The sequence below is a fragment of the Bombina bombina genome, chromosome 1 (genome assembly GCF_027579735.1).
Source record: "Bombina bombina isolate aBomBom1 chromosome 1, aBomBom1.pri, whole genome shotgun sequence".
In the NCBI taxonomy this organism is placed as follows: domain Eukaryota; kingdom Metazoa; phylum Chordata; class Amphibia; order Anura; family Bombinatoridae; genus Bombina; species Bombina bombina.
The window spans coordinates 77,318,073-77,338,537 of NC_069499.1; the positions used below are offsets into that span (position 1 = coordinate 77,318,073).

The window sequence follows — 20,465 nt, forward strand, 5'->3', positions numbered from 1 at the left end:
CCACCTTCACCACCACCACCACCACCCTAAACCTGTGGAGAACAAATCTGGCACCATTAGAAGGTCGGTGGATGACTTGTCAGCCCCCTCTCACCATAGAAGTATCCCTAATGGCCTTAATGGTAAGTGCCCACTCCCCTGTACACAATGTGCAATGCTGGCTTTGTAACTGAGGTTGTCCTGGTGATGCTTGTTTAAAGTTCTCAAGAAAAGATGCATTTCAATGAGAAGTTGACATTAAAGCCTGTTCCCATAGACCTTATTAAAATGAACATGCGGCTCTGTATACAAATAGACGTGTTTATAAATCCTACCAATGTGCTTATATACAGAGTTTCCTCATTTAACCACCCCTGATACTGTACACTTGCTTTAGAGGTGACATTACTCCTATAGCTCGTGTTTGGAAATAAATATATGAAAACTTTTTTAATGTTTTAAACAGAATTATACATTTTGTTATCTAAGATTAGTAGCTGTTGTACATAGATTTATTTCTTTGTTGCAAAGGTTCATATTATTTTAAAATTCAGTCTATCAACATGGGAGATTACAATGAAATCCTGCCCCTATTGCAAATAGGTGACAATAATATGCCTTATTTCTGTTTTCCCTCATAGTTCTGATAGATGTACCTCTCATATCTGCTAATATATTTAAGATTACTCTGATATGGTAAATTATGGATATACAATAAATAGTGTAAATATTATTTTTGATTAGTTGTGGTTTCACTGACTTGTCCCATAGAATTATTTACTTTACATTTCCAAGTGTTTGTTGATTTTTTTAAGACCAACAGGATAATTGATGTCTATAATCCTATGATATGAGAAGGGATTATTGCTCCTTAAATACATTTTAGCACATGTAATTTTGTTGGTGAATATAGTTTTGTTTGCCCTGCTTTTAACTTTTATAATTCAATCTTTGCTTTTTAATCTGAGAATATATTTCTATTGTTGAAGCTTTTATGGATAATCATACTTTATATGCATCTTTATATGCATCCCAGGACATACTTGAAAACAAGAGAAATCTCAATGTATCCTTCCTGGTAAAATATTTTATAAATAAATAAATAAATAAATCTTTAGGACATGACATTAAAGGGACACTGAACGCAAATTTTTTTTCTTTCCTGATTCAGATAGAGCATGACACAACTTTATAATTTACTCCTAGTATCAAATGTTCTTCATTCTCTTGGTATCTTTATTTGAAATGCAAGAATGTAAGTTTAGATGCCTGCCCATTTTTGGTGAACAGCCTGGGTTGTTCTTGCTGATTGGTGGATAAATTCACCCACTAATAAACAAGTGCTGTCCAAAGTTCTAAACCAAAAAAAAAAAAAGCTTAGATGCCTTCTTTTTCAAATAAAGATAGCAAGAGAATGAAGAAAAATTGATAATAGGAGTAAATTAGAAAGTTGCTTAAAATTGCATGCTCTATCTGAATCGCGAAAGGAAAAAAATTGGGTTCAGTGTCCCTTTTAATATTCTATTCACACTCCTTGTTCTGCAAACATTTATATGTAAATATTGGGTTCCCATCTGTGGTATGATGAATACTTGAGTCTAATTAGTAAATGTTTCTATTAATTTAAATACGTATTGCTGCTTTTCCTGCCCTGTTGCATAATATATTTTAATTGCCTATCTGATAATTTTTAGATTTTATTCCAATACTTTAAATAACTAAACCTTTTTTTTTTATTTATATAAATTATAGTCCCAAATATCCATATAACTGGCCTGTAATATTTTTTTTTCAATCTAGTAATAATGATCATTTCACTAATGTGAGTTTTGAACAGTTAGTGTTAAAGATGGCTGGAATTAATTTGCAACCAATTCTAATTTAAATTGCAGAATTTAAACTAAATAGTGATTGACAAATCTGTTTAAAATTAGGAGCCAGTAAGAAATTTTAGGAGCCAGACAAATATAGACATATGGAGAATAAAAAGTTAGGAGCCATGGGTAGAAATGTACGAGCCAGTGGCTTTCCTGGCTGCTGGGTTTGTCAAGCCCTAAACTGAGAGATCTGTTGTATGCGCTGTGAAAGAGTGGTGCAGGATTAAAAGTGCGTTCATGGTGTGTACAGGCCTATCAGCTTCTTAGTTTGGCTAAGTTAGAAGAGGAGGGGTGGTATAAGACCCTATATGTTCAATATAAAATAGTTTTTTTTTAAAAAAAAGGATAATATTTTGAGTTATTTTTTTATGGCAAATCAGTTATAAATATCTACAGAAAAATAAGGACGCTTATATTCTTTTAAAAGTGGAATATTCATTTTTAAAGGATATCATTCCCAGAAAACCAAAATTAGCATTTGATAACAAGACTAACGTCTTTATTTCCTGCACAATTTGTACAGTCGTTCATTTTATCTAAAGTATGTTGATCAACAGGTAGAAGTCTAAAAATATTTAGAAAATGTAAGTTTAGTTAGTGTAATTAGCTTGGAGTGTGGATGCCATTATTGTTTTTGGCCAGGAACACAGATACTATCTGTCCATTTTCTTATCTCTCCTCTTTTGACTGATAGAAATTCAGGATGTAGCTGTGAGTGTACAAATTATACTGAGTTCTAGTCTTGGACAATGTGTAATATTCAGGTGGCTCATGTGTCATTGAAAGAATCTAGTAAATCAAGTTAACTAAGGATAGAGGCATGCATGGGAAGTTTTTCTTTTAACCAGCATATGCAACAGGAAAAAAGCAATTTATTAATATGTAGTATTGCAAACACAAAAAGACTTTTCCCAAAAATGAGATTAGTGCATAAAGATTGCAAAATACACAAAACTGGATGTGTGATGCTTCACAAAGCGGTTGAAGGGACATTAAAGACACACACACACACACACACACACAAATGTTGCAGGGTCGGGGTATGGATCCTGCAAGATGAACCCCAACCTCTCTGGAGGCATTTAAAGACAAAGCAAGTAACAAAAGTGTATTAGAAAGTTTTTGTTTTTACTACACATTTCACATATTTAAACATTTTTTTTTATAAGGAAATACATTTTGAGTTTTAATGGACATGTCAAAATTGCTTGAAATGTAAACTTTTGTGACTTATTTACTCTTTTTTTTAAAAGATCAAATTTACTTTGTTCTCGTTGTATCCTTTGTTAAAGAACCTACTTAGGTATAATGATAATGGTTATACAAGAACCAGCATTGATTGATTAAAATGCATGATTGTAAAGACCATCGAGATAAGAGACTTAAGATACAAGTAATCACAAAGGTAAACTGTATATTAATATGACGGTGTTGGTTATGCAAAACTGGGGAAGGGGTAATAATGGGATTATTTAACTTTTTAAACAATACCAAAATTTAAAGGACCAGTCAACACAGTAAATTTGCATAATCAACAAATGCAAGATAACAAGACAATGCAATACCACTTAGTCTGAACTTTAAATGAGTAGTAGATTTTTTTTCTTCTGACAATTTTAAAAGTTATGTCTTTTTCCACTCCCCCTGTACCATGTGACAGCCAACAGCCATTCACAAATGCATACACGTACCATGTGACAGCCATCAGCCATTCACAAACGCATACACACTAATTCTTGCACATGCTCAGTAGGAGCTGGTGACTCAAAAAGTTTAAATATAAAAAGACTGTGCACATTTTGTTAATGGAAGTAAATTGGAAAGTTGTTTAAAATGGCATGCTCTATCTGAATAATGAAAGTTTAATTTTGATTGAGTGTCCCTTTAAGTAGACCGTCCCTTTTAAATATCTGCCTTCCATGTTGTCTCCAAGCTCAGGGTATGTTTATTCAGCCCTAAGTTAACTGCAGGTCCTTTATCTCACTCAGCATCAGAGAAGAAAACAACACCCTTTTTACTGTCTTGTATCTCTCTGTTGTAGGAACTGGTAAAATGAGTTTGTATTGCTTTCATTGAGAGTGAGATTCCAAAGCACCTTCTTACTGTGCAGACCTTTGACACACGGAAATCATGTGAAGTTGAGAGGCTTATTAGTAGCCATCATTTCAAATGAGTGTGTGTTGGCTTTGCGCCAAATCTGTAAAATAAAATCTATGCGTTAATCAGTGTCAGCTGTTCCTTTTGTAAAGAAACCCTTACTCCTTGTAACCCTTAGTTGCCACAAAACATTTCTGCATAGTGCTATTTATTTGAATTTAATTGCAGTCCAGGAACACACCTCTTAAAAAGCCTCTTGAATATGTTTATTTTGTCATGCTGTGGAGAGATATACATGAGTTCATGTACTGATTAAGCAGTCACCCTTGCACAATTTATAGAGGTAAATAACAGCAAAAGGGGGTAAAATAAATATTGAAAGTACATTGTGAAGTATTTTTTTTTATATTCATAACTAAATATTGTACGAAGAATTTAATTTGATGTTCATGTCTCTTTTTAAAGGAATACTGGTTTCCCTTAAAGTGTTTCCAATTACTTGTTTTACTGTTTGCAGAGTATTAAATGTATAGAAATTTCTCTTTTTTGATTTGTTGTTGTTGATATTTTTAAAATAGATGGTTTTGTACTTTGAAACCACCACACATTGTTCCAAGGGTATGTTCATTCAAATGGGCTTAGGTTGAACAGAGATTGCATATGCTTATCTTATCTCTCTCGTCATACAGAAAAGAAAATACTTAGATAATGACATTTTCAATATGGTTAGTGGATTAAGTGAGCAAAACAAGTTATTATAATTTAAATAAACCTAAATTTTCAATATATTTAATACTCTACATCTGATGTAGCAAGTCACAGGAACACAAAAATACGGTACATGGCTATTAACCCTTTCGTGCCAGGGTTAACATGTCTACATCGGAACAAATTGAAATCTCGCGATTGTGCACGTGATCACGAGAATTCAATGATGGGATCGCGTCAGGGGGGCGCCCCTATGATGCTAGGCACGCCCTCCAGACCGCGATCCCATCAGGGAAGCGCCAGTGGCTTCAGGAAAGCCAAGCGGTTAGGACGTTGTATTCCGTCCTTCGGCGCTAAAGCCCAGCAAAATTCGGACGGAATACAACGTCCTAACGGCGTTAAAAGGTTAACATTTCCCAATGTCCGGATTTTTTGTTGTTTCGCCTAGTTTTTCAAGAAGAGACACAGCGATCGTGAGTTTGCCTTTTTTAAAGGGACATTATACACTAGATTTATCTTTGCATAAATGTTTTGTAGATGATCCATTTAATATAGACCATCTTGGAGTGTTTTTGTAAAAATGTATAGTTTTGCTTACTTTTAAATAACATTGTGTTGATTTTCAGACTCCTATCCAAGCCCCAAAGTTTTAGATGTATACTGAAGTCTGCAGACTCCTGGTTGTGTAATGGGTCTTTTCATATGCAGCGGAGGGAGGGGGGAGTGTTTGCCCTTCCTGCTTTCCCAGACCCTTTCACTGGGTGTCCCAGCCTAATCTCATCAACAGTGCTAAACTGGGAGATTCTAAGTACGTTTTTTTTTAAAGGTTTTATACTGGATTTTTATATCTTTATCTGCACATATTCTTCTTTATACTAGTATCTAGTATATGCAGTTTTATGAAAATTGGTGTATACAGTCCCTTTTAATGGAGTGAGGCTCCCCTACTTTTGACAGCTTCTAATGTAAAGCAACACTTGATAAATTTAAGTAGCCATGTCGCTCCTTAAAGATTACTTCTGGTCCCTTATGTTTTATTTTGTTCTACATATATCTAATCTTTTTAAAACTGCAAAAAAAGTCTCCCTTTGGAGTTTTGAATACATTTGTCAAGCACTGATACAAAGGAAGTCATTTTTGGATGTTTAGGACAACGTGAGAAATGCCAGGAGTGTGTCTGTTCTGCAGTATACACAGAGTACTTGTGTACACAGAGATGATATGTGTGTTGAATGAATTCAGGAGTGTTCCTGTTATGCAGGAATGTGTCTGTTCTGCAGTATGTGGATATAGAAATATATCAGTAGTTTATGTATTGTAATATATTTTAGAATGTTCTCATAAAGCATTCACTGTAGCATTTTGTAGGGTTAGGTTGAGGATGCTGGAAGATGACCTCCAACCTCCCAAACACAAAATTGAATCTCCCATACAATGTTACATTTATGTTCATTAAAACAAGTTTGCAATATACTTTAAATATTTAGTTTGCCCACTGTTACTCTAAAATTGTGTTTTCTCCACTGATGCCTAGAGTGTATCCTGCAATATACTGGACCCTGCAACATGCTATACTGTGGTTGCTTGAGTATTCTTTTATTTATAGCTATATCTAATTTGCCACAATAAAAAATATATACTCAAGGTTTTTTTCAGCGGGTATGTCCCTAGACTGCAAAACATGTAAATTGTGCTAACCAAATTATACATTTAAATTTAAAATATATTTTTGTACGCTGACATTTTGCAATGTAGGGGAAGAACCCAAATTAACCTTTTTGTAAAAAAAAAAATAAAAAATCATAGATCCCCCAAAAGGCACTTTAAAGGGATATGAAACCGAAATTTTTTCTTTCATGATTTAGATAGAGAATTCGTTTTTAACAACTTTCCAATTTACTTTTAATATCTCATTTTTTTATTCTCTTCATCCTTTACTGAAGAAGCAGCAATTCACTACTGGGAGGCTAGCTGAACTTACTGGGTAAGCCAATAACAAGAGGCACCTCCGGAGCCTACCTAGTTATCCTTTTCAACAAAGGATACCAAGAGAACAAAACAAATTAGATAATAGAAGTAAATTACAAAGATGTTTACAATCACATGCTCTATTTGAATAATAAAATAAATAAATTGGGATTCATATGTCTAAATACTTTTCAGAGAAAGGCGTTATAGTGCACGATTTTTTAGTAACAGAGGCAGTAGCTATACAATAGGGTGTGTGTTGCTAGCTCTGTTTTTGGCGAATGCTGAATAGCTAGTAGAAAGAGACTTTTGGAAAACAATCTACAAGCGTTTAATACAGCAAATCATATTGGCAGATATAAGTGTGATATTGATTTATGAGCACTAAATGGAAGGTTAATTATACATTGATCTAGCAGCACATACTAACAATTAATAAGATATTGTATATACTGATTTCTGTGTTATCCAACTACTCACCCATTATACAGTGCAGGAATGAAGTGTTTAATTGCTAATCAGCATTAATTGATTCCACTGTACTTGACATAATTCATTCTTGCTTCAGAGTTTGCCTAGTGGTAATCTGTTCCCTGGCGCACTGACCCATATCTACCACCCAGCACTCAGAATATTCTGTGCAGGATGTGTCAGAGAAAGAAAGAGATATTCAGACCCCGTGGGCAATTATTGATCTGCTTTAAAGCTTTCTTGTATTTTTCTTGATCTTTTAACCTGTTACTCATTTTGTTTTATATAGTACAGCAAATACATATTACACACAATAAGACAGAGCCATGATGCAGCACCCAGCATTGCAATGCCCAAATTATAAATTTTTTTCTTTTTCTAAAAGATGGTAAGGCAATACAGCATACTGTACACTAATCTATGCATTTATAGGCAGCACTTAGTTCATTGATATTAAAGGGATATTCCAGTTTAAATGATTTGCTAAGCACATTTGGCACAGACGCATGTGCTGATCTCAAACATTCTAAGCTTATGAATGCTGCATACACACCATGGGTTAGATTACAATATCAGGATGTTGTGTATATTCACTTAGAAAGCTATTCTGGTACTATGCTGAATACATTAAAGTATTTGCTTGTGAATATAAACTACTACTCTACATCCCCCCCATTTACAACACACAGAGCTTCCACCCATTTAACTCATCCATGGTAAAAACCACTGATGTTTGGGGAGAGCTTGCTCCTATTAGAAGGCACATTTCAGTCATATCTGTGAGAATGTCTATATACAGTATATCGGGGTATGTATGTTGTGTCACTGAAGCAACTTTAGGCAAGCATGCATTGGTCCATATATTTTGGCTATGGTGTTATGATTTCATGTTCGTTAAATAAAATGTCACATAGACTTATACCAGACTGCGATCAAACCAGCTAACGAGATGATGAATTCTAACAGAATCACTTTGGCCTAGAAGTCTGTGGCTTGGATGTAGCTGTAACTAGTAGTATCGCATTCACGCTAACCCGAAGAGCACAATACTACTGTAAGAAGAACTGTAAGGTTGCTGATCTAAGCAGCTTCTGTGACAGAGCTCCTAGATGAAATTGCCTAAGTTGTAGGGCTTCACCAACTGCCACCAGTAGATGGTTAAAACAAGAGAAAGCAGAGGTCAGTGTATAACTAAGCACTAATCAGCAGAAGAAATGCACTATATGTAGGTACTGCTATAACAGGCCTGGGTGACACTATTGACTTATCCAGCCCCATAGAAATACATGCCAAATGCGCTGTGAATGACAGAAATACGCCATAGCTGGCTCGGAACAGAGCAGGTTACACTAGCAATGTATTGCAGGAAGTATATATTTTTGCTTTGAGAAATATCATTTCTAAAATGCATACACTGGCCTTGTAAGTGAAAAGAAACCATTATGGCTCATCAATTGAAAAAATGATCATTATGGTGTAATAAGCCTTTATATTACCTGGAGATTTCTATATGTTGCTTTTTATAGTATCACATTACATGCACAGTGTTCTGATACAAGTACGCATAGCTGCCAGGCTTTAACATTTTTTTTTTGTACAAAAATACAGCTGACCTGTTTCTACGAATAGATTTTTCAGTGGGTGAAAAAAAATAGAATTGTCAAAGTGAATTTAGATTTCACAGAAAACTGTTCAATAACCAAGGACTTGCTTTTAGATCTTTTACATATTCTTCCATGGCAACAGAATTATTATTATCTGAGTGCCAGGATATAAAAAAAATCTCTGGTTTCCTCTTGACACACAAAGCATTGTCTGTTTTCATTAGTGTTTTCAGTTTTTGTTTGCTAAAAATGGGAAGCCTCTCCAGTATGGTTGTCTTGGAAAGATTTATTTTTATCTTTAAAGGGGCAGTATACACCAGTTTTCATTTAACTGCATATAATAGACACTAATATAAAGAAGAATATACAGATAGTGATATAAAAATCCAATATAAAACCTTTTAAAAACTTACATAATGAGTACCATTAAATTGGGTAATAATAAAAACTATTACTATTCAGCTGCCGATTTGGTTAATTCTGCCAATGGGAGAAAGGCGCTATATAAATACTAGTTTTTGTTGTTACTTAGAAGCTCTCAATTAAGCACTGTTGATGAGGTTAGGCTGGTACACACACTGAAAGGGGCTGGGAGCAGACCCTCCCTACCCCTGCATATGAAAAGACCCATTATACAAACAGAAACAGTCTGAAGTCTGCATACATCAGTATTTATCTACAACTTTGTAGCTTGGTTAGGAGTCTAAGCTCAGAGCCAAGAGACCATGAGTTGTACCAGGAGCCTGAGCTCGATGCTAGGGAAAACAGGGTGTAACATGATCCTGGGCCCAACACGGAAAGAAAACAAGGTGTAACGGGAGCTTGAGCTCAGTACCAGAGAATCATGGTGTGTACTGTAAGGTTGAGCTCAATGCCAAGGGATCATAGAGTGTGCTTGGAGCTTGAGCTCAGTAGCAGAGGAGCATGGTGTTTACCATGAGGCTGAGCTCAATGCCAAGGGATCATAGAGTGTGCTCGGAGCCTGAGCTCAGTAGCAGGGGATCATGGTGTGTACCGTGAGGCTGAGCTCAATGCGAAGGGATCATAGAGTGTGCTCGGAGCTTGAGCACAGTAGCAGGGGATCATGGTGTGTACCGTGAGGCTGAGCTCAATGCCAAGGGATCATAGAGTGTGCTCGGATCCTGAGCACAGCAGCAGGGGATCATGGTGTGTACCGTGAGGCTGAGCTCAATGCCATGGGGTGTGCTGGCAGGAGATTATGGGATTTACCAGGATACTCAGCTCAGTGATAGGGGATCATGGGGTGTGCTTGTAGCCTAAACTCAGTAACAGTGGATCATGGGGTGTACTACAAGGCCAAGCTTAATTCCAAATGATTGTGGGGTGTGCTGGCAGCCTAAGCTCAGTAGCAAGGTATTACAGGGTGTACCAGGAGCCTAAAGTGCTAGGGGATTATGGGTGTGTACCGTGTGCATGAACTCATGCACTCAGGGGATCATGGAGTGTACTGAAAACCCGAGATTAGTACTAGGGGATCATGGGGTGAACCGTGAGCCTGAGCTTAGTGCTAGGGGATCATGGGGTGTTCTGAGAGCCTGAGCTCAGTGCTGGGGGATCATGGGGTGTTTTGGGAGTTTTAGCTCAGTGCTGGGGGATCATGGGGTGTTCTGTGAGCCTGAGCTCAGTGCTAGGGATCACAGGGTGTACTGAGAGCCTGAGCTCAGTGCTAGGAGATCATATGGTGTACTGAGAGCCTGAGCTCGGTGCTAGGGGATCATGGGGTGTTCTGGGAGCCTGAGCTCAGTTCTAGGGGATCATGGGGTGTTCTGGGAGCCTGAGCTCAGTGCTAGGGGATCATGGGGTGTTCTGGGAGCCTGAGCTCAGTGCTAGGGGATCATATGGTGTACTGAGAGCCTGAGCTCGGTGCTAGGGGATCATGGGGTGTTCTGGGAGCCTGAGCTCAGTGCTAGGGGATAATGAGTTGTTCTGAGAGCCTGAGCTCAATGCTAAGGGGATCATGGGGTGTTCTGGGAGCCTGAGCTCAGTGCTAGGGAATCATGGGGTGTTCTGGGAGTCTGAGCTCAGTGCTAGGGGATCATAAGGTGTACTGGGAGCCTGAGCTTGGTGCTAAGGGGATCATGGGGTGATCTTGGAGCCTGAGCTCAGGGCTAGGGAATCATGGGGTGTTCTGGGAGTCTGAGCTCAGTGCTAGGGGATCATGAGGTGTTCTGGGAGCCTGAGCTCAGTGCTAGGGGATCATGAGGTGTTCTGGGAGCCTGAGCTCAGTGCTAGGGAATCATAGGGTGTACTGGGAGCCTGAGCTCAGTGCTAGGGAATCATAGGGTGTACTGGGAGCCTGAGCTTGGTGCTAAGGGGATCATGGGGTGTTCTGGGAGCCTGAGCTCAGTGCTAGGGGATAATGGGATGTTCTGGGAGCCTGTGCTCAGTGCTAGGGGATCATGGGATGTTATGGGAGCCTGAGCTCAATGCTAAGGGGATCATAGGGTGTTCTGGGAGCCTGAGCTCAGTACTAGGGGATCATGGGGTGTGCTGGGAGTCTGAGCTCAGTGCTGGGGGATCATAGGGTGTCCTGGAAGCCTGAGCTCAGTGCTGGGGGATCATAGGGTGTCCTGGAAGCCTGAGCTCAGTGCTAGGGAATCATGGGGTGTGTTGGGAGTCTGAGCTCAGTGCTGGGGGATCATGGGGTGTGCTTGGAGTCTGAGCTCAGTGCTGGGGGATCATGGGGTGTCCTGGAAGCCTGAGCTCAGTGCTGGGGGATCATGGGGTGTGCTGGAAGCCTGAGCTCAGTGCTGGGGGATCATGGGGTGTGCTGGAAGCCTGAGCTCAGTGCTGGGGGATCATGGGGTGTGCTGGGAGTCTGAGCTCAGTGCTGGGGGATCATGGGGTGTGCTGGGAGTCTGAGCTCAGTGCTGGGGGATCATGGGGTATTCTGGGAGTCTGAGCTCAGTGCTGGGGGATCATGGGGTGTGCTGGGAGTCTGAGCTCAGTGCTGGGGGATCATGGGGTGTCCTGGAAGCCTGAGCTCAGTGCTGGGGGATCATGGGGTATTCTGGGAGTCTGAGCTCAGTGCTGGGGGATCATGGGGTGTGCTGGGAGCCTGAGCTCAGTGCTGGGGGATCATGGGGTCTGCTGAGAGCCTGAATGAATACTGAAATAATTGCTAATTTGATTTCCCCTCCTCCCCAAACTCTGTTCTGCGCGTGGCTCCTGTATGGAATTTTACTTTTGTGTTTAAATCCTTTACTGTGCAGTTACCATTATAATATTTTTGTACACAGTTGCACCTCACCTCATAGTTTTGAGTATGGTTTTTATTTGCCTATAAATGATCTCATGATTTCTTTCATTACTGTGATTGCTGTGCTGATGGCTTTGATCTGCCTATACAAAGCAATTGTCGGTAAACTGACGGTAATGAGTAATTCTAGGGACCTAGTGAGTAGGAATAATAGGACCAACTTCAGATTCTGGTGAGATTTGTCTTTTGTATGAATATCTGAGTGCTTAGTAAGGCGTGTAATGGACTTGCATTACTCTAGCTATTGACCATGCTTGACCTTACTTTATTGCAAACAGAACCCAACTTTATTCCTCAAGTAACAAAATCCCAACTTACATTGTTCAAAAATAACCTCTGAACAGTGAGTTTGTCTTTTTAAATTCCCCAAATTTCCCTTTTCCCTTGTGGCCAAGTGTAGCTTTCAGGGCCTATAGTATCAACTATTGTGCACTCCTTTTATTACTTGTCAAAATTAAACCTCAGATAGAGATTACAATAAAAAAACAACAACAAAAAAACACTTATATATATATATGAGACACGTGTACTGTCCTGGGCCTACCTATGTATGCTGTTATGCAATGGAGCTAATTTTCAACAAAGGGAAAGTGGTCAATTTGATAATGTAAATAAATTGGAAAGTATTCCCTCATGAAATTGAAAATGTGTTTGAAATTGCATGCTCTGCCTGAATCATGAACGTTTAACTTTCACTTTACTGCCCCAAGTCACGTTTGTGCTTCTGTGACACTCCAGAGGAAGATACAGCTGGTGGGCCAATCAGTAGCAGGCATACACACGTATGCTCCAATCACTGGCCAAATCCTGATTTGGAGCACCATGCAGGAGCTTGTTCAAATGTAAATATATATTTAATAAGATTGAAAGAGTAAAATAGATAGTACAAGAAGGGAATTTGATTCAACTAAAATATACCATTAAATACAAAATCTAGGGAGAATATAAGATAGCTATATTTGGCATTTTTCCCAAGCCGTGTGTATATCACAGCAAGGTGTGAGAGTGAATCATCCCTATTCTGCTACAGGCTGTACCCGCTGCTGTCACTGCTGTGCAGTCTTTGTAAAGCAAGTTGCATGGGAAACACATTTGTACCAAGTGTTCTGAGCTCCAAAGGAATCCAAATGGGTTTAGAGCTGGTAAAAACAAACCGTTTTGTTTAACTTGGAGCCTCTTTTATGTCTGAAATGTCTGCTTGTAGGTACCCAAACAACAGGAAATATGTGATGCATACCTAGGGATTCAAAGCTCGTTGGCTGATAAGGGGGCTCCTGAAGCTTTAAAGTTGGATATGATATCCAGTTAAAAAAATAAATGACTACATTTAAGATAAACCTCTTTAAGAAAAAAAAAGGTTTAATGTTGCCTTTAAAGGAACAATAAATCCCCAAAGCAAATTATTCAGTAAATGTTTTTTGTACATTTTTAAGATTAAAAATACTACACAGTTTACATGGAAACAGTTTTTGGAATAGTGACTCCTAGAATGTGTTAATGCATGTAGTTAGTACTTGTTCAAACGTTTTCTATATGTAGTGTTCTCCCCAGGACCTTTTTAGTGGGTGCACCACCCAGCTGATTTTACTGACCACCCGGCTAATATTTTAGCCAATATTAAAGGGATGGTAAACTGAAAGCAATGTCTACTTCTTATACGATCCTAAAATAAACGAGTTTAAGTCATGAAAAATTTTAATTTTCACTATTAATACCTTTTATTTTTTAATGCAATAGCTACTATTTATTGCTATCCGCCGACAGCACCGAGACAACTTACTAAAAAAAAAAAAAATTTGACGATAATTGCGTGGTCCAATTAAATCCATGGCGTTTTGGCATTTTCACATCGGGTAGAAAAAAAATTAAATTCCTTTGCGCATGCGTTAGTGATGTCATGCAGCTTCTGATCGTTCCTTACTCGCATGCGTAGTTTCACTTTGAAGCTATCTGCCCACAGTTCCTTGAAATATAGATATTCAGCGTAATAGTTCACAATTGGTCATCACTTCGTCATCAATATTTCTATTGTGGGTGGAGCCGCGATAGAAATAAATGTAAGAAGAGAAGGAAGTATAAAATAATAATAAAATATAGCGATTAGTACCTACTAGATAGGTTTAAGAAGATTAGATGATTTTAACTAGTAAAAATTACCATCACTTTAAGCTTAAATTAGCTAATATTATAAATGTTCATTTTATTGCACAAATTATCAAATACATTTGTTAAATTATGCACTGGATAGCAGAAAATCATATAATAAGCCATCCGGCATATATTTACTGTATATAATCAGGGCTTTTTTTTACTTTTTACACAGAACTCAGATATTTTACATATTGACCAAAAATTGTTGCATGTTCACTACAGTTATGTTTAACATTAAAGGGACAGTAAAGTCATAAACTTTCATGATTCAGATTCAGATAGAAAACTTTCCAGTTTATTTTTATTATGCAATTTGCTTCATTCTTCAGGAATGATTGGTTAAAAAGCATACCTAGGTTGGCTAATTAGCAGCAATGCACTACTGGGAGCTAGCTGCTGATTGGTGGCTGTACTTATTTGCCTCTTGTGATTGGCTAACCTAATGACAAATAAAAGATTTATATCCCTTGAAACTTTCATGATTCAACTAATGTGTACAATAAAATAAATGACACTTCTATTACTAGGTATTCCTTGTTGAATGTTAGCTCAGTATAATTTCAGTGAAAGGGGATTTTTGCTTTGACTTCACAAACAAGACAACATCTGTAAGAAATGAAGCATATTCCTATACCCGCAGATAACATTGCTACCACTATATATAGGGGTGCTGTCTGGCTACTGTCTGTTACATTTCCATGCCAGCCTTCCCCTTATTAATGTCTTGTTTTATGTTAGTTTGCACCTGTTTGTTACTCCATAGAAGTTACTGCCAGGGAAGCTTCTGTATTATTGGGTAAACATTCTGTTGTTTTCCCACACTTCCAAAGGCTATGCAAGTGAGCCAGGAATATGTTTACAGTCTCTGTATATAGAAAGTCTAATAATAATATAACTTTTACTGCTTGTCTGTGTGTGCGAGCAAGTGAATGTATGTGTGTATTGTGTGTGTGTGTGTGTGTGTGGCTATATATATATATATATATATATATATATATATATATATATATATATATATGTTGATGGTTATATGTGTGTGTGGGTATATCTGTGCCTGGCTATATGTGTGTGTGTGTGGGTATATCTGTGTGTGTGTATATGTGTTGATGGTTATATGTGTGTATGGGTATATCTGTGCGTGGCTATATGTGTGTGTGCATGTGTATATGTGATGGCTATATGTATGTGTGGATATATCTGTGCATGGCTATATATATATATATATATATATATATATATATATATATATATATATGTGTGTGTGTATTTATGTGTTGATGGCTATATGTATGCATGGGTATATCTGTTTGTGGGTATATGTGTGTGTGTGTGGGTATATCTGTGCGTGGGTATATCTGTGCGTGGGTATATGTGTGTGTGTGTGTGTATATATCTGTGCGTGGGTATTTGTGTATGTGTATCTGTGCGTGGGTATATGTGTGTGTGTATATATATATCTGTGCGTGGGTATTTGTGTGTGTATGTGTGTATATATATCTGCTTGGGTATTTGTGTATGTGTATCTGTGCGTGGGTATATGTATATATGTGTGTGTGTGTATATATATCTGTGCGTGGGTATTTGTGTATGTGTATCTGTGCGTGGGTATTGTGTGTAGGTATTGTGTGTGTGTGTGTGTATGTATATATCTATGCGTGTGTATTGTGTGTGTTTATCTATGTGTGGCTATATGTGTGTGTGTTTATATATGGGTATTGTGTGTATTTGGATGAATGCTAAAATTTAATGATTTTTTTTTTTCTTCTTACTATTTTTGCATTTTTCAAAAATTCAACCGGCATCAGAAAATGTCATGATAATTTGTTGTTGTCGATCCACTAGCATAGATTTAAGGGGCACAGACCACTGGATTATAAAATCCATTTCCTTCTTTTACTGTTTGTTTTAACTCAAAATGGTACAAAAGGGTTTAAGGGTAGTCAGTGTTGCACCCCTGGAACACCTCTATTTTGCTTTAGATGAGGATATAGCCAGTGACTGGAGCATACGCATCTATACTTGCTTGTCATTTGCGTACCAGCTGTAACGTCTGGTGTGCCACATTAGCACACCTTTTGACTATATACTTTATACAACAGAAGTGAGTACCCCCCTGTGCAATGTCACTTAAATGTCAAATGAATAAAAAATATATCCCCTTACAGTAATTGCTCTTATGTAAATTTAAAAACGAACCATTTAGATTTACTATATTAAAAATCCAGGCCCCACAGTAGGAACTGTTTAACCATTTTGCAGGGATTAGACAGATAGTAAAAGAAAATAATTAGTTTTAAAATAAAATCCTCTAAATATGTTTACACTAGAAATATCTGTAAATGCACAATAAAGTTTTCAGCCAGTGTTCCCTAGTAAGTACTTCCTTGTAAGTTTCTTGTATATAACAGAGTAGAAAGGAGACAATGATCTGTTGTATGAATACCCATTGTATTGTTTAGATGTTATCCCAAAGAGACAAACAAATAGCACGGAGGAGGGATTTCACTAAACACAAAGCCCCTTTAATGTACCTTGTTACTGAAACCTCCAATCTTCATAGAAACCTCATTGCCTTGGAAAACATAATAGGTAGTGAAAGGGGATTGGATGTGCTGCTTCCTGCTTTGGCACCTGTTTTGGGATACACGACTCAAGGAAACATCACAGCTATTTCACAAGCCATGGCAGAATCAATAGGACCTGTTTTTCTGCTCACCGGTGAATTGCTTCCTTCCTCGTGCCGTATTGTAGATAACAGGAACTGCATTTATGTTATTTCTTACATCTAAACGAAAGTGTTGTAAAATGTATTACTGGCCTGTATGACTGATTGCTGTTGGAGCATTTAATTATAGCACTATTGCTTGCATATAACTATGTTTAACACCTTTAAAGTCAGTTCTGGAGCAGCAGTGCACTACTGGGAGCTAGCTGAACACATCTGTTGAGCCAATGACAAGTGGGAGCTAAATACAGAGGTGCTGAGTCACTAGACTTAAAGGGATAGTCAAGTCAAAATTACACTTTCATGATTCAGCTAGAGCATTAAATTTTAAACAACTTTATGATTTACTCCTATTATCAATTTTCTTTGTTTTCTTGGCATCTTTATTTGAAAAGCAAGACTGTAAACTTAGGAGCCGACCCATTTTTGGTTCAGCACCTGGGTAGCGCTTGCTGATTGGTGTTTAAATGTAGCCATCAATCAGCAAGCGCCACCCAGGTGCTGAAAATGGTCTGGCTCCTAAGCTTACGTTCCTGCTTTTTCAAATAAAGATACCAAGTGAACGAAGGAAAAATTGTTAATAGGAGTAAATTTGAAAGTTTTTTTAAAATTGCATGCTCTATCTGAATCATTAAAGTTTAATTTTGACTAGACTATCCCTTTAAAAACATGCTCATCTAACAAATTAGAGAGTGCAATTTTCTGACTATAATAGCCCTTTAAAACGTCCATTGAGTAGTGTATCATATTGTCAGTATTACTCACAGAAGCTAATTATAATTTAAATATTTCACACACATTTTGTTTCTCTTTTACCTCCCTTTCCTGGCTGACTTTCAGCCCCAAGCTTTTATTTCTTCAGCTCAGTGGGTATATGAGCAATACAGCCCTCCCCATTGGCAGAACCCAGAGAATGCTCCTGGCACCTCTGCTTGCACAGATGTTTTTATCCTGTACAGTATATATTTATTATGTTTTGAAGTCCTGTTAGCATAAAAATAAAAAAAAACATTAACATATCATTTTTAAATGCAAAATCTATATGTAATAATTGAATATGTTTAAGTAGTTTCATTATATTCAAGGTAACATTTACAGTGTACTGTCCATTTAACCACACTGAACTGTCCTCATAGCCTCACTCCTGTTCAATTTATACAAACAATCAGTAACAGATCAGGGCTTCTAGATGTGAATAGATTTCAGTTGGTGGAATTTCCTGGAATTTGTTATTGATTATTTTAAAGAAAGTAATGAGGGTTCATAAAATAGTGTCTGCATGTGGCTTAGCTGTTAAGGAGTTGTATATAGTATATTGAATTAAAGGCACATTATACACTCATTTTTTTTTTTCTTTGCATAAATGTTTTGTAGATGATCTATTTATATAGGCCATACAGTTTTTATTTAAAAAAAAAAAAAGGATTGTTTTGCTTATTTTTAAATAGCATTGCTCTGATTTTCAGACTCTTAACCAAGCCCCAAAGTCTTAGGAGAATATCAATGTATACCTACTCCAGCTTGCTCCTGTTTGTGTAAAGGGTCTTTTCATATGCAAAGGAAGGGAGAGAGTGTCTGTTTTTTCCACTTGCAGTGGGTGTTCCAGTAACCTTTTAAACAAAGCTAAATTGGAAGCTTCTAAGTAAGTTTTTAAACGGTTTTATTCTGGATTTTTATATCCGTATCTGTGCATATTATTCTTTATAGTAGTGTCTATTACATGCAATTATATGAAAATTGGTGTATGCTGTCCCTTTAAATCTAAATTTGTTTTGCCAATCAGAGACTGTACATGGGTATTTAACTACATTGTAGTAAATAAGGTATGCAGTGGAGTAATGTTGCAGCTTTACTAAGCCTAATAATATACATAATTTTATTATTATATTTTTATGCAACAAATATTTATATTATATATGTACTGTATATTTTTGGTGTAGATCTTATTGTGCTGAGTATGTGTACAGGGGCGGTATAAAATACATGATATATATGTACTATATATATATATATATATATATATATATATATATATATATATATATATATATACAATATCAGAAAAAGACCTTGCACTCGCTGGATTTTTTAACAAACTTTTTTACTTGGCAAAAATAGTGACGTTTCGGGGACAGTGTATCCCCTTCCTCAGACAGTGAATGCTTCAAACATTAGTGAATTTATACAAACAAACAAATAACCCCTCCCCCCAATTAGCAAAAAAACCGCCAAAAGTGTTGCTATGGTGACCATATGTCACAAAGTGAACATCGTATATAAGCTGTAGTATAAGCGATCAATGCTGTGACAGTGAAAATATTCATATTAAAAGACCTATAGCAGTATAAACATGGTAAACAACTTAACATTCCACAGTAATGGTAATCATAACATACCCCTTATAACCGTTATTATCTGGGGAGCCAACCAATATTCAAAGCCTTATATGTTATCAGGCATAAAGTACATATATGTGTACAAACTCACAACCTACCATGATTGCAAAACAAACAAAGTTCTAATGCCGATCGCCGTGTACCACGCCACCACAACTGCACCCGCACTAGGAAAAGCAGACAAACCCGGAAGTGCATCGGCCGATCACGTGTGTGGCGATGCACCAATCACTCGGGTTGCGGTTGGGGTTGCCATGGCAATGGGTCACAACGATCCAAATAGCAACAAAGAAACAAGTCGACGATATTCTATAACAAATTAGCTACTAAGCGTAATAAACAGCACCGGGACACTGAACCCTATCATTGTTATAACACATATCAATCGATACTTATAATGCGCGCTGCTACAGTGGCTATACCACTACTATAAAGATGATCAATAAACAATATATACAGCATAGTAATCCTGCCGTACTATGATGGGGGTATATTAATATCATACACTGGACCCTAAAGCGCATATCTATCGTAGTGGGCACTGCTACAGGGACTATACCACTATTGTACATTTACTATCCAATATATACAGTGTACCAAGATGGGGGGTATATACAAATTAGATACACGGTAGCACCACCCATTAAAGAAGGTGATCTGAGATGGCACAACCCATGAACCATCCCAAGAGAGAATACCAAACACCCCGAAGAAAAAAATAAACCAAAGTGAATGAAGACACAAACTATAAATAGTGATAAAAGATAAAACAAACAAAAAATGGGATAAAACATAATCAGAAAAGAATAAAAATAAAAATAGACACCGAAGACAAAAAAAGACAATAGGACAACAATAGGAGAAACAAGAAGGAAAAAAGGGAAAGAAAAAGAGAGAAAAAAAGGGAAGAAAAAAACAAAAGAAAAAAAACACGAAAAAAGGAAAATTAGAGAACAAGATAGTAGAAAAACAAAGTATCAACAAACCACAAGTGAGGCAGAATAGAAAGTTAACAGCAAGAAGGGAATAAGAGGTAAACTAGTAACCAACAAAACATTGAATAGAGTGTGGACTCTCAGGTAGAAAAGTCAGGATAACATGGACTCTCATGGTAGGTAAGGCAGATCTCCATAAGGGCTGGATCTAATTTACAAGAAACAATGCCAGTCAAACATAGTATTGAGTCCATGTGGTTGCAGGGTATTTAAA

At 37.3% G+C, this 20,465-nt stretch overlaps 1 protein-coding gene across 1 annotated transcript in view; it reads left to right on the plus strand.

The window, feature by feature from the left end:
- CCDC85C (coiled-coil domain containing 85C) overlaps window positions 1-20,465 on the plus strand; it is a 278,137-nt gene that overhangs the window by 1,043 nt on the left and 256,629 nt on the right. The window contains exon 1 of the mRNA XM_053697480.1: window positions 1-122. This exon is cut by the window's left edge and continues 1,043 nt beyond it. Coding sequence (XP_053553455.1) covers window positions 1-122 — 122 coding nt within the window. The remainder of the gene's footprint in view (window positions 123-20,465) is intronic.